The 13,246-nt window shown below is 36.4% G+C and overlaps 1 protein-coding gene across 16 annotated transcripts in view; it reads right to left on the bottom strand.

The window, feature by feature from the left end:
• MAGI2 (membrane associated guanylate kinase, WW and PDZ domain containing 2) overlaps positions 1 to 13,246 on the bottom strand; it is a 747,917-nt gene that overhangs the window by 78,465 nt on the left and 656,206 nt on the right. For 10 of the 16 annotated variants that reach the window (XM_062631997.1, XM_062631996.1, XM_062631998.1 and 7 more), the window contains 2 exons: positions 9,429 to 9,618; positions 251 to 289 (listed from right to left, as the gene is read on the bottom strand). In XM_062631997.1, coding sequence (XP_062487981.1) covers positions 251 to 289; positions 9,429 to 9,618 — 229 coding nt within the window. The remainder of the gene's footprint in view (positions 1 to 250; positions 290 to 9,428; positions 9,619 to 13,246) is intronic. The other 6 variants (XM_062631999.1, XM_062631989.1, XM_062631993.1 and 3 more) reach the window with 3 other exon arrangements.

Genomic DNA, 13,246 nt, shown 5'->3' with positions numbered 1-13,246 from the left:
AACATTGTGAAACATACACAAAGACTGGCTGAGGAAAAATAAAAACTTTTCCTTGCTCAAAATGTAGATCTACTATGAAAAGATTTAGAGTTAGCATTCTATAACCCCACAAAGCTCATAAAAATAAAATGGTGACCGGGCAGTGATGACTGGCCATTATCTAGAGAAATGATTAAAGAAAGAATAACTAAAACATAAAATGAAGGACAACTAATATACAGAACAATGAAGGCTGAAGAATACTTGCCAGAGGAATCCGCTCGAAAACCAGTCCTGGGCAGCACTTGCTCTGAATAGGAAAATGGGGAATTAAAGATGAAATACATTTCTCAAGTTATTTAAAGATGCAGCATCAATTTCTCAGCTCTGCTTCAAATTACTGAAGTGCAATTCCTACTTTTTATTGCACGTATTTTTTTGTCCTCCCCTCCTTCCTGACTTCCTGGGTGGTACATGTATGTATTCCTGCTAGATTCCGGTACATTTCTATGCAAAGTGAAACAGATGGTAAGATGGTGGTAGTGTTCCTTTAACATAACATCAGTTATGATGAAGGCAATATTGTTAACGTTTCAAAATTGTGAAAATTAGTGACAATATTTGTACTTAAGCACAGTGAAAGGGAAAGTTTGATGGCTGTATTTAGGTGAATTTACCAGTGCTTTTATTCAATTCAATTGTAAAATGACTTTTATTATCAAGAAGAGCAAGATTTTCCAGAAGGATGCATGTTGTGAATAACAACAACTGGTGGCAAGTGAAGGCAAATGTAGGTAAACCCATTTAAAGTACTTTTAATGCAGGTAGTTTCAAAGTATTTGCATTTTACTAGATGAAATGTAGTAAAATAACTGATTTGTTTTCATATGCAACTACTTCGCTGGCATTCGAAGAAACTGGAACAAGTCCATAGCTGAATTCAGTCACACTTTCTTTGCTGATTTTGAAATGTTCTAAGATTTTCTGGTTTATTATCTCTTTTATTATCTCATCCCAAACCAGATGAGATTTCCATTGGCTTACCAAAACCAAAAAAGGTAAATAAACCACCTTTACTAACACATTCACGTGACTCTAAAACAGAACATCATACCACACGTTTCATGGTATAAATGGGGTAAGGTCTGTTACATCAGCATCTGTAGGATGGTAATGCAACATATGAGTATATAATATCTTCCTGAGAAGGAAGACAGAAGTGGATTTAATGCTGTAAGCAGATAGCTCAGGGCAGAAGGAACACAGAGAATGCACTGGAGGACAGCAGTTTTGTCTTAACCTCCTGGAAATATGTGGATGTGGTGAGAGAAGTGAGAGAAAAGAGAAGAAAGTATTTCCTCTGTGGGCAGCTGCTTTACCACTTTGGAAGAGTCTGGACTAAAGCTACTTGCCTTCGAATGGACTGATTCCTAAAGGCAGCATGGACTGTAACGGAAGCAGCTGAGTAATTCATAGTTCACTTGAGTCAATACTGAACTAACGCTCTAGAGCAAAGACATTTTCCCAGATATAGATATGGAAGCCACTGAATGTCTTATGCCTTTTTTGGCGTCTCAGCCATGACCTGCTCAAATTCAGGGGACTGCTACCCTGCTTACCTAAAATACAGTCTAGGGATTCCACTGGATGGGAACAACCCTTTGGATTTTGTGTTCCTATTGTATCTGTGTTTATAGGCTGTGTTAAAGAGTTGAATCATGTGGGCTTTGGTTTTTTAGTTTATAGGTCACTGCACATCTATACTTTGGTGGTTAAAGGAGGTAATTCCTTTACACCCTTAAGATTTTGTAAAGTGATTTGGGATCCTTCAAGATGAGAGGTGTTATCTAAATGTAAATTAGTGCACCAGCACAGCTCCTGAAAACCAAAAACTTTGAAACTGATGCTGCTCCACTGTGAACTTGGAGAAATGATTTTTTTACTCACATTCTTTCAAGATTTTAATGGAACTCTTAAAAGAGACAGAATTACTTTAATCTACAGAAAGCAATAAAATTTTGATAGGCTCAGTACACTTTTAGGTTTGAAAGGACACAAGCCTTTTCTCTTGGTTATCCAGCTAGAATTACTCTTTGGAGCTGCTGTGAGATTGCTTCATCCTGTGTTTCCATTTCTGCTTGCAGTCAACCTAATATTCCCCAGAATTGGCCTGGAGTAGCAAAGTGAAAGCACAACCATGCTCAAACTGTGACAAACTAGGGAACAACTTGCTATGTTAAGATAGCCATATATCTTAAGTAATTTAGCAGTATCTTTTTTGTAAGCTATTGTTTGTTATGAAGCGGAAGTGCCTGTCAATAGGCAGCTCCATTTAAAGCTAATCTCATTAAGTCTGAACTGGCTTTTGCTCCCAAATAGGTGTCTTGTCTTTGTTATGGAGAACTTCATACATAATCTCATGGTGTTAATTATTATCTTGTATTAAACCATTCAGCATCTAGCACTGGTTTGCATTGTAGTTTAGGAATGAAACTTGGAACTGGGCTATGCTGAAGGTGCAGAATCACTCCTCAAAGTTCTTAAATGTATGATTATACAAAAGATAAACCTAAGTGCAGACATGATTTTTTTTTGGTAACTACAGCAAAGCAGTGCTCATTTTAGGAATAATCTGCTGTCAGCAGTCTGGGTCTATGCAGTACAGGATATTTGTAATGATGTCACTGGCACTTTGAATACTAGAATAGAACCTCTAAATAGCTGTGCTTATGTCATAGACAAACTGTTAGTAGAAAAATTCAAAAGAAGAAAGATCTGGGAAGAACATTTAACATGTAAGAAGGGACTTTATCAGCAATGTCTCCCTATGTCAAATGCAGCGATATAGGTAGTTCTTTCCAAAACTCACATAGTTCTGGGCTCAAAGACCATGCAGAACAGCAGCTTCCAAGTGAATAGGAAGAACAACTGGAAGTGGTCCTCAGTCAAGCAGAATGCATGCTATTTTGCACGTCCTGGTGCCTTCTATCTGATAAAAATAAACTGATTGATCCAGTAATTTTACCAACATTACTGAGATCTAGCAAGCTTTGTTTTATAAAAACCTGTCAGTTATTTTTATAGGAAACTAACCTTTACACAAGGTGATTTAAAACTTTCCATTTACTTATTATTAAATTCATTTTGACATTTTCTAAACTCTTACTATGTTAAACCTCCTGTCTCCACTTCTTAAGAAATGAGGCAGCTGAAGGCATGTTTGGAGAGGCCAGGACAAAGAGACCAGCCTACCCAACACTGCCATCAGGAACACACATTCAAAGTGCACAAAGTTCTAGATTGTTGGCATAAGATTTATGTATTCTCCATATAAAGCCTTTTTGGTTGAAATTCTGCAGTTGCCATGAATAGTTGTAGTCCTTTATTGGAAATAGGAATGAAATAATTACAAAGTAGAGTTTGAATGTATAATAAAATACTTGGTAAATTCATTGTATTAATTTTTTTAGATACAAGAATCAAGAACATAAAACTAAAAAGCCTTCTTCTGAACTGCTACTTTTATATAACTATAACTGAAATAAATCTCCCCTAAGGGGAGTACTGTTTGTGCTCTGGAAAGCAAAGATGCAGCTGTGCATTTCAAGAGTCTTGCTATACATCAAGGTTCTTTCCAATCAGAGGAATGCAAAGGCAAGGTTACTTTTTCTGTTAGAACAGTAAAATGCTTGCACATCTGGCTTCATGTTTAATCTAAGATATATTACACTCTTGGTTTTGAAACTGAAAGCTGCAAAATATTTGTGAAAACAAATAAACAATAAACAAGACCTGGGACACAATCCTGACCGCAATGAAACCAGTGGTGAAAATAGCAGACTTCTTTGCTGTCAAGATACAGCCCTAGGTCCACAGTTCACCTACAGCATGGCACAAGGGCATCCTTATTTGCACCAGTGGAGTTGCTGGTAGTATCTGGAAGAAGAATTATGCTGTTGAAACACAGGGAAGGTAGTATTCATTGTATATACTGAGTTATTGTCTGGATTATACCTTGTTGAATTCTAATTAAATGGAAGAAAGCTATCACTGGGAAACATTTATATTTCAGCATCCCAGTCCTACCCATGCTTCAGGTAAATAGGAGTCTTACAGATGAACAGAATGAATATGATCCTGCTGCAATGTCCTTTCCAAAGCTGGGCAAGCAGCAGTTTGAAGTGGCACACAGGCAATGAAGTTCCTATTGGTCTCATGCACCTGTGAACAATTACTCGATGCTTACAATTAATTTTTCTTAAACCATTACTTTGACTTCTTAAGTACACTGTACCACTTGCAGATTAAAATCTATTTGTATACCTTTTAATAAAGTGTAAACTGTTCAAGAGAAAGGAATACAGTATCTTTAATACCACCATCAGTTGTAAAACTGACACTTCATATTAGCATAGATCGTTTAGGACCTACTTTGCAATCCAAGCAATCAAAATCACTTTATATCCACAGTACTGTGATGATGATATTCTCATAATTCCATTTGAAAATGCTTTTGGTTTCACTGTCAGTTCTTATAACCAACAAATCCATTTTGTCATGGCGAGTAACTCTTTCTGCAGTCTTGAAAAGTACAATATTATTTGACATTAGTCTGCTAAATCTACACTCTTTTTGTTATGTATCATTTCTCATTAAAAAAAAAGGTTATATTCATTTACTAATACAAGTTTTTAGACCTTCTCTATGCTGTTGCTTATGGGGTATCAACAGTTGCAAGGAAAATGACAACCTGTACTGTTTAGAAATTACTTTGAGAAATTACCTTCCTATAACTCAGTTGGTCATACTCTAGTATAAGGAGTACTTTGGTAACAATAATTAATACCTAGAAATTTACCAGTACTCTTTTATTTACTAAGTGAAGTCAGGCATGTCTTATTGATATACAGGGAAGTAAGTTGTGAATAGAAATATTGACAGATATGGCAAACTGATCCCAAGAAAATTTGAAACTAGAACCTACTTTTCTGAATTTATAATCCCAAACCCTTACCACACCCCTTCCCCCTGACATTTATATTTATTTATATTCATATTTGTATAATACTTCAGAATACTATGTATTTAATGCTATCATAGTGCTATATATGTAAAAATATGCACACATATGTCTATATCCTTCCAAAGCACCAAAACCAAAATATGAATCGTTTTAGACAAGCGATGAGCAAAATGTAAAAGATTGTTAGAGGCAAGTTTTTGGTCAGGAATGTCCTGTCTGAAACAACTGCAGTAAACAATTACGTGGAAAATTTCCTTCAATTTTTCAAGTTTGTAACTATGTAGGTCTTCAGCCAACAATAGCTGACAAGAAAATTCTGCATAGCTGTAGACTATGCCACAGACATATGCATAGATGATGCATTCAGATCTATACATGTACTATTATATATACATTTTTTTATGTTCTATGCGTATCAAATTTATGAAACTTGAGTATTTTTCTGCAAGGATGTTATTTTCAAAGTTACACATTATTAGTCACTATAATTCTGTCTCACAAATCTTTCTTATTGCTGATACTTTAATGATGCTCTGCTGAATACCTGCAGTAATATTTCAGAGGAAAGGTAGCCTGTGAATATGTATTTCAGTGCTTGTCTGTGACTCTTAAAGAAAGGTATTCATAAGTCTGCATAAGAAAACACCCTTATTTTATAAAGGCTAATAAAGCTTATGCTAATACATTTGCTATTTACATTTTTCACAGCTGTTGGTTGACTTTGCTTTCTGGTTCTTTTCCAATTGGTCTAAATCTCTACAGAAAAAGAAAATAAATTACAGCGCATAAGACAACTGATGTATTTGAAAGGAACTTGGGAATTCATGATACAGTGGTCAGAGGAGAAAATACAATGGAGATTTTGAAGGAAGAAACCTTTATCCTTCCAGTAAAAGGTGGAACTGTAATTGTTCAGATTTCACTTTTAATGAAAGCTTATCAATGTCTAATCTCATTCTTACTGGCATTTCTGTGTCACATCACCAGTCTTGGAGTACCACACTGACTGAAGGACAAATTTAACCTAATTACTAAAAAAATATAAATATTTTACTGCTTTCTGTGGCAGATTATAACCCCAAATTTTTATTCCATATTTTGTAAATAGTGAAATATTAATGTCATTATGATACCCAACAACATTGCATCTCCTGTTTGACTAATGTCTGCCTACACAGACCTCTGGCCAGTTTGTTATAAACTGTGTCTTTACAATGAACAGAGCTCAACAGAAAATATAAAAGAGGATAAGGAGGATTTATAAAGGCAAAAATGTTAAATTCAGAATGAGTTCTCCCAGTGACAACTTTATAGGTCCAGTTACAGCTGTAACAACTGGTGTATATCAAGTTTTATAATTTTTTTCATTATTAGGAAATTCCTGATCTGATCCATTTTCTATCTTTTGTACCTAGGTTACATCATTATCATCAGAGTCACACTGTCATGCTCTTAAGAGTTTTCATAAGGAAAAAGGAGTTAAATGATTTGCCTAGAATTAATAATTGGAGGGAAAAAGGAAAGGGTATCCAGTTAGCGAGCAGGTCTTCTCCTCCATTTCAGAGTTCTGCAAAATAATGTAACAGCAGAAAGCTAGGTAGGTTCTCCTGAACAGGGACAAGAAATGGGGGTAACTAGGGGAAGAGAGAAAAAAGAAAATGGAAAAGAAAGGCAGAGACATGGAGAGACATAGCTCAAGAAAGGAAAGACAAAGAAAGAAGAAAGCAATTTTTCTTCTTTTGCTTTTAGGCAACTGTTTTGGATGATGTGGTGGTCTTCATCAGCTGGAAAAGCCTTATGCTCCTTTCCGGCTGCTTGGAACTATTGTGCACAGTTGATGGGTGATGGCAGAGGCAGGTGACAGCTCACAGGTAAGAGCTGACAGGTAACAGCTAATTCATGACAAACAATTTTCTAAGGAGTTATGATTTACAAAGAAGAGTTGCACTCTGCTTTTGTACTAATGCATGATTTGATTTGTCTCCAAGCTGTACTAGCAGAACTGTCTCTACAAAACTGTTTCAAGTGTGGAGTCAATGGTCCTTTGTAATTCATATATGATCATTAAATAATGGAATCTCCATATAACACAGGGTCATGCAGGTCCTTCGTGTTCTTAAGGTGGAAAAACATTCCTGTAGAATGAAAACAATCCTTTTTTTCATAGAGAATTTGTGCTTGAAGTCCCTTTCTTGCTCTCATTAGGTAGGGATGAGCATATCTAACAGCCAGAGCAAAGGCTTGTGAATGAAGCTCCTTGGGTCTAGTTCTTGCTCTGCTTTGAGTCATATCACTTGTGCTCCTCATGGAACTACACTGTGATGCATAACTTGCTCAACCCCCTGATAGGGAAGCAGGAGGCTTTGATGAGGTCCTGGTGAGTGCTGACTTCAGTGAGATCCTCTGATAAAAGAATCGGCAGAAATTCAGAGCTATAGCAGTATGAAAATGAACTGTTTAGTAATAGAGTCTCACTGTGAGAAAAACAAAACTCAAGCAGGATCTCTTTCTTTCTGAGTTTTCCAGGTCATGACTGTTCACTTTTTTTGCACTATTTTTAGAAGATGAACCTTCTTTTTCTTCTGGTATTGCCAAGAGATAAGGCAAATTTCGAGATAAGAAGTACTTATAAAACCCCTCAAAGTAACTGAACTTCTCCTGTGTACTTTTAGTGTATGTCTTTACCGAAGATACCAACCTGACACAGCCATATGGTAGGAAACTAAGTGTGTATTATCTTGAAACTTTCCCTCTTACATGCTCAATCTAGATGACAATTTCTTGACTCAATAATGGATTTCCTGCCTGTTGTTTCTCTCTTCAGGAAACACTAGCACTATGTAAAGAATAAAAGCAATCAAAGTGTTGACAAATTGAATTTGCTGAAATGTGTGTTTATGGCATTCATGAAACAAAAATGTCAGGGAGAATAGAGATGTTTGGAGGCAGTTATTTATGACCAAGGGATATGAATGAATGCAGAAGAGATCTGATTGGAAACTATGGAATCAAGGTGTAGAGAAAATGTTCAAAGGGTACAAAGCATCAGAACCAAAGGGTGCAAAGCATCAGAAGAGAACAAATTAAAGCTTTCGGGATTAGCTGGAAAATCAGGAGAGCGCTGGAAATCTGGGAGGAGTGCTTACTGCAGTCTTGTTTTTCATTCCTCACTTTCTGGGTTTGGGCATAGCAGCTTCTGGATTTTCAATTCTTATTTTGTCTAGGTAGTTGGATGAAAAAGGCTTGTATACAATACCCAGTTGCCTCTTGGACAGAACTCAAATCCAATTAAATCATTTAAACACAGGCTTTAACAGAACTCCATCCTACAAGTTATCAGCTCTTCCCCTGGTGTAGTATATGCTCCTCTACATAGCAGACTGTATCAGTAAAAGTTTGGAGTTCACACCGGGCAAGCAGGTATGCAGAAATCTCATAGAAGGCACCCATGAATAATAATGAATCTCTTAATTCTTTTATTGAATGGCATAATAGATCTTTGGGTGTACTATATCATCTTTTGGGGTATAAGCCAATCTTTGTAGCTGACATCAGATCTATCTTCTCACAGGTTTATGAAGGGCAAACACTGATTTAGCCTATTTGCTTTCATTAATATTTAGGGTGATTCTGTAAATATAGAACTCTTCATACTGGGGATCAAGAGAAGAGGGAGTATAAAGATGCATCCCATATATATATATATATATATATATATATGGCATATATAACTTCACTGTTTTACAAAGATTTTTTTTTTAATGCAGGAAGCCTATAATCTGCACTTTTCCACTCTTGGCTTGATGGCTTCAATTACAGAAGATGATTCTGACTCTGCTGAATGGAAAGTGCATATTTTTGTGGTATATCCCCCCAGAAGCATGAGAAATAAAATCAAGATAGGACTCTTGATGACTCAGTCCTGTTTTGTGTAGATCTTCAAATAGTACTTAGTGCTGTGGGTTTCTTTCTACCAAAGACAATGCAAAAACTTGTCACAATGATTTTTGTAAAAACAGACAAATTTTACATTTCTTTAATCAATTTCACTTTAAAGTGGAAGTAAGTGAAAGGATTTTTTGTTGATAAATTCACAACCTATGGATTAACTATGAAGAAAACTAGCACACCAAACTGTGCTGGCACATATATGGTTCTTCACTAAGGATTTAAGTCAAAATGAGGAGGGCAAAAATATAAGGGAAAAAACTCCTATGAAAGTCAAACTTCAGAATCTAGGCAAGATCTAGGAAAATACACAAGTGTAGAGTTTTTGAATAATTTATAATGGCCTCTATTAGCTGTGACTGTAATTGCTTTCTTTAGATTACAAAAGTTAATTACAGAAAATTATGTCATCAGTGACATATTCATAGGTAAAGCTTAAAATATTAAATGGTCAACAGTGAACAGAGTTTTCACTTACGCCTACTTTCATAAATAGCTCTTGATTTCTCATACAGCTCATATGGGTCAGGTTTTCGTGGATCAAAGGCCTCTGTTGAATCAGGAAATGAACTCCTGTGAAGAGCAGGTGGGTAGGGAATATTCTGTGGCATAGCTGGAGCAGAAAGGCTTGTTTGAGGACTGCCTTGATTTTCCCATCGTTCCATCATCTGGAATAAAACCACACAGAGAATAAAGATGAAGTTTTGCAAAAACTGTGATTTCTACAAGGAGACCAAAAGCAGTGATTTCAATTGAAGATGTGTTTTGTAAAATTAGCAAATCTGTTTGGTGCCTTTTGTGATGACAGGTGTGTGCTGTGCTGTTCATAAGATGACTTGGTTAAATTTACTTATTAATTTGTTGCTTGTGGGAAGACATGATCTTTCTTGGATAATATGATCCCATGTGGATTAGGGCCCAGCATTACCTCTGAAGCATTTTGAGTGCCTCTCACAGAATGTGCTGAGCTATTAGAAGCTATTCTGCTAAAGATGGACTCTGTGGGTCTGTGAAGATACAATAATCAGGTTCATTAAAATCCATAACTGAAAGTAGCACCTAACAAAGAAGTGGTCAGACTGTGTACCAACTGAATGATCTTAATGTTGCATGTTTTGAGAATGCATGAAAATAGCTATTTGCTCAAGGAGAAGATTACTGTAACTGTGAGCAGAATTTACAGCTTCACTTGAAGGTGAGGAAAAACGGCAAAACAAAACAAAGGGAAATTTACTACAGCAGGTATTTGAGCATCTAGTGATAGTCAAATGTTCAATGATAAAGTACAAAAACATTATATTGGCATCATCCAACCAAAATCCCAAGCACAGGATAAGCCTTCCAACACTTCCAGACCATCTACAGGTGAGAATTACACAGTAGTGTACATGAAAAGTACATGTGGCATGAAAGCCACCTCAATCCATGTTTTCTCCAAGACTGTCCTTAGTGGTCTCACAAGTACATGAAGCTAGAAAGGAGACAATATGATAGACTGTGCCAAAGAAGACTCGGGGATCTAAATTTTTCTTTTTGAAGGAGTTGCCTACTAATTAAATTGCATTAGCAAATATATTTGAAGCAGCTAAGTTAAACAAAATACAAATGGTTAGCCCAGGAAACAAATACTTGGCTTTTCCTGTGACCCCTCCTGAAGCAAAGCATGGTAAAGCCTCCAGAAGAGTGTGGTCTTGCACATAAACCAACAATCACTTAATTATACAAAAAATGACTCTCGGAAACAAACTGAGCTGTAACTAAATACCAACGACTTCTAGTTTTATATCAGCAGTGCCTTATCAAAGATGATTGCAAGTTTACAGCAACCTTGCTCTACAAATTCTGTGATTATCATTTGCCTTTAGTTCCTCAGTTTCAGAAGGTGTTTGGCTCAGCAGGTAGGCTTTGCTCTCTATTCTGATGATTAATAGGATCAGGCTTTTTCCATACCAAGCATGTGGACTACAGATGGCTTAGAGTCTTCCTCGTGAACATGCTGAGTAACTACCATTCTGCACACCACAGGTGATCTGACACTCTCAGCTTCGTAGTTCAAAATAAACAGAATATGGCTATTTCCTGTTTTAAGCTGTTGAGGGCCTCATTCTTTATACAGAGTAGCATTATAAATAAGCTGTGCTTCTGTCAGAGTTTCAGCAGTAAGCAGGGCTGCTTCACTAGAAACAATGAGCAAAAAAGATGTAGGTATCTCAGTCAATCACAGGATGACTCTCAAGCACTACTAGTTCACATTGGGTACGTTATTTAAGTTGAGAAAGAAAAGTATTAGTGCTATGAAGTGCTTATAATAAAGATATGGAACACTATATTCAATATTTGCCAATGATGTTCAAGAAAGAGAAATTTATTTTGGGTCATATACAAAAGACAGCAATTGGGATGTGATATAAGAGGACACTATAGGTATATAGATCCTGTGCAATACAGTGACATATGGAGATACCTCAGTGGTCATCAAAATAGCTTAGGTACAGGAAAGTACCTAGGGTACTTTCAGGTACCCTTTATATCAATATAAATTTATCCTCCATGTTGGGTAAATCACCTATGTGGCAAGTCACATGTATGTCACAATGCTACTTCTGATAGCTCTTCTGACTCTAAAGGAATTTCCTCGGGTATATGTCAACATATATGCAGTATATCACTGTATCATGGAAATGTAAATTCAAAGGTCTCCAGAAACAAACCTGATTATGACCCCTATGTCTAAATTAGGAAAGGAGAACTGAGCTCAGTACAAGTTCCTTATGATCAAGGAAAATGGAGAATTATGTTTAGGTTTTACCTTCAGTGAGGAATCTAAAATGGACAAGTCACTGAAACCAAACTATCTATCTCACTGCTAGAAAGCAGAGAGACATATGGGGCCCTGTCTATCTAGAAGTGAAAGTTTTCTAATTTCTTGGACAGTCCAGAGAAACAGAACACTTACCTCTTTCAGTGTGAAACTGAGTAACATTAAAATATTTAAAGAAGGCTTTAAAAGAGAAAGGAACATATAATTATCTTTGATGAACAAACTTTTCCCTGGAGGAAGGACAAAATTGAAGATCAACTGGCAAAACCCTACTGGGTCCCATATATCTAATTGTGTGAAGTGTGAAGTTAAAAACTGAGTAAAACATTCTTACTTGTGGGTAATACTGCTACCATAAATAGTTACATGAACAGATAAACACAAGGGGAATTATATCTCCCAAACCCAGATTAACTAGTAAATAGTCACATAGTGTTTTGCAATGTGAGTTATCATAATACTAGCTCACAGATGAAAGCACTCTTGGGAATAAGTAAGCATGTTATTGAGCACCAGGCAGCATAATGGCTTGATGACACTCAAGTTAATTTTGTACGAATCGAACTGTATTACCTATGATATAGATATATGCACTATATACATAGAAACTATAGAAAGTATCCATCAGCCCAGGTTACCCTGGGATGTTGAGCACACTGAGATGCAGTGCACACTATCCCTGAGCCGCTGTTTCAGGAAAAGAAGGTTGTCTCTTCTCTTCAAGCAAATGGCTCATGGTCCCCTTTTTGCTTTAAAGAATGGTGGGTGCTTCTCCACTGTGTGGCCAGAGCATCCCAGTCAGACAGGAACCTTAATGGTCATTTATTTTCACAAGTGTCCTGCTACTTAGATGAATAAAAAGCCTTATGCAATACTTATTTAAATGTACTGCATCCATCCTCTAACCTTTTACATCGAAACCACCACAAGCTGAAGCAATCTGATGGAGTTGCATCAGCTAATTAATTAGTTGCTATCTGTACTTGACAGGCGACAAAAATTATTTTTGTATTCAATAAACATGCCATGATCCTATATGAAATAATGTGAAATTGTCCAGATTCAACATGCACCTCATCCCCCTCACTCCCAAATAAGCAATCTATAAATCCTTTAAAACATACTGCCATTGTTATTCGTATTGCTCTTAGAAGACTTCAGGCAGAGTCAGGGCTCTTTTGCTCTACACACCTCTGATGAAAGATAAGCACTACTTTAAGGTCTTTAAATGAAAAACCAAACTATAAAAAAACCAAAATAAAACAGACAACCGAAAACAGTAGCCTGCAATTTCTTTTTATACTGTTAATGTTGTCACAACTTCAAAATATTATATAATGTGGCATAACTGCTTACAGTTTTACAGTAGAAAAGATCTTCATACCTTGAGATTTAATGTTAAAATCATAGAAACACAGAAATGTTGGTTAGAAGGCACCTCAGTGAGGTATCTAGTCCAAGCTCTCACTTGAAGT

Source organism: Pezoporus occidentalis, unplaced genomic scaffold (genome assembly GCF_034315485.1).
Source record: "Pezoporus occidentalis ecotype Australia unplaced genomic scaffold, CSIRO_AGI_Poc_V1 ctg38, whole genome shotgun sequence".
In the NCBI taxonomy this organism is placed as follows: Eukaryota; Metazoa; Chordata; class Aves; order Psittaciformes; family Psittacidae; genus Pezoporus; species Pezoporus occidentalis.
The sequence above is the reverse complement of the archived record's forward strand: the minus strand, read 5'-3'. Positions and strand labels throughout refer to the sequence as shown.